We start from the raw sequence: 1,913 nt of genomic DNA, 5'->3' as shown, positions 1-1,913 counted from the left end.
AGGTGAGAGTGACGCTGCTGGAGAGGGAGGGCACTCCCTCATCAGAGCAGGTCACACTGATGTTATACTCAGAGGCTCTCTCTCTGTCTAAATCACTGTCTGTTATTAAACTATAAAAATTACTGGTTGTGGATTTCATCACAAAAGGAATATTATCATTTATAATGCACTGCACTTTACCGTTTTCATCCGAGTCTGCGTCCTGTATATTTATCATTGTTACAACGGTGCCGGGTTTTGCGTCTTCTGATATCACATTTGATTTAGACATTATATGAATATCAGGTTTGTTGTCATTCATATCAATGACGTCAATCATCACTTTACATGAATCAACTAGTCCTCCATCATCACTTGCACGAATGTTTATCTGAAATATTCGAGCTTTTTCATAGTCAACATTTCCTTTTAGCCGAATTTCACCATTTTCATCGTTTACTTCAAATAATCCACGCGCATTATCCAATATACTGGAAATTGAATAAGTTATTTTGCCATTAGATCCATCGTCTGCATCTGTTGCAGTAACTGTCAGTACAATGGTACCTACTTGTGCGTTTTCTTTAATAGAAGCTTTATAAACGGGCTGTGTAAAAACAGGAGCATTGTCATTAGCGTCTAATACAGTGATCAGAATCTGCATTGTTCCTGTCATCTGCGGCTCTCCTCCATCCACCGCCGTCAGGACCAAAGACAGCTGTTCATGCTTTTCTCTGTCTAGAGGCTTCTCTAAGACCATTTCGACGTTTTTCGTCCCGTCCGCTTGATCATGTAATTTCACAACAAAATTCTCTTTCGGTTCAAGTTTATATGTTTGTAATCCATTTAAGCCTACATCAGGATCAACGGCTCGATCTAGTATGAATTTAGCTCCGCTAACAGCGGATTCACTAATTTTAAATCTGACGTGGTTCTTTTCAAAGGATGGGGGGTTATCATTAACATCTGTGATCTCCACAGTCACACTGTAAAATTCCATCGGATTTTCTAATATAATTTGAAAATGCAAGGCACACGGCGTCGTTTGTCCACAGAGCGCCTCTCTGTCGATCCTGTTTTTGATGAGGAGGACTCCTCTGTCATTATTCAGCTCAATATACTCGTCATTGTCTCGAGTAAAAATGCGAGCTTTCCCCGATTTTAGTCTTTTAACATCCAAGCCAAAATCCTTTGCCATATTCCCAACAAGAGAACCTTTTGACATTTCCTCAGGAATGGAGTAACTGACCTGCCCGAGCACCGAGCTGAGAGAGAAGACCGAGAAAAACAACAGTACTTGCCCTGTCATTGTTCTGTTCGACGTTATATCACTGTGAACCGCGTAAGGCTTCTGTACAATTGGTCTTCTGAATTTAAAGATGAAGGCGGATTTTAAAGTATATTCCAAACATGAAAAAGGATTCGATTTCCTCGATGTCCTATGAAACCCAGACGGCGCGATTCGTTTCTTTCTCTTTCTCGCTCTAAAATAAAGACATGATGGGAGGTACAAAGAGTCTGCGGTAAATCTGATTCAGACTGGCCAACAGCGGCACTCTGAGTAAAGGAAGTACAACTGCATCTGAACAGTTTAAAATGAACTGACATGCACAGATTAGAAATAAAAGGAACACACTTTACCTGTGAGTGTGCAGTTTTGCGTGATGCTACAGTTGACAAATATAATAATGTCTAAATAATCAACATGATGTGCAAATTTCTGAAATAAATATTAGAAGAAAATACAAGTCATTTTAAGAAGCAAGATGAAAACGATGGTCTTGATCGTGCTAGCATGTCGCTATCCGAGGTGCTGAAAATAAGAGGGAAGTTGATTGACACAAACTGTTAAAACAACGCCAAACAATCCTAACCTCTAGAGGAGAGTCTGGTTCATCCAGGATGCTCTTCTCACTCTGCATCCGCTGCATCGT

At 40.2% G+C, this 1,913-nt stretch overlaps 2 protein-coding genes across 2 annotated transcripts in view; both read right to left on the bottom strand.

Annotated features, from left to right (window-relative positions):
* Position 1: 1 nt before the first annotated feature.
* On the bottom strand, positions 2-1,383 carry LOC103374835 (protocadherin beta-16-like; the record flags this gene model as incomplete). The annotated part of the gene is made up of 1 exon (XM_008304986.1): positions 2-1,383. A coding segment is annotated over exon 1 (1,287 nt), but the record flags the coding sequence as incomplete, so codon positions are not given.
* Positions 1,384-1,780: 397 nt separating this feature from the next.
* Positions 1,781-1,913, bottom strand: part of LOC103374834 (protocadherin beta-8-like) — a 2,623-nt gene continuing 2,490 nt past the window's right edge. Inside the window, exon 2 of the mRNA XM_008304985.1 lies at positions 1,781-1,792. Within this exon, the coding sequence (XP_008303207.1) occupies positions 1,781-1,792 (12 nt within the window). The remainder of the gene's footprint in view (positions 1,793-1,913) is intronic.

This window comes from Stegastes partitus, unplaced genomic scaffold (genome assembly GCF_000690725.1).
Source record: "Stegastes partitus isolate 25-593 unplaced genomic scaffold, Stegastes_partitus-1.0.2 Scaffold2371, whole genome shotgun sequence".
Taxonomy (NCBI): Eukaryota; Metazoa; Chordata; class Actinopteri; family Pomacentridae; genus Stegastes; species Stegastes partitus.
The sequence above is the reverse complement of the archived record's forward strand: the minus strand, read 5'-3'. Positions and strand labels throughout refer to the sequence as shown.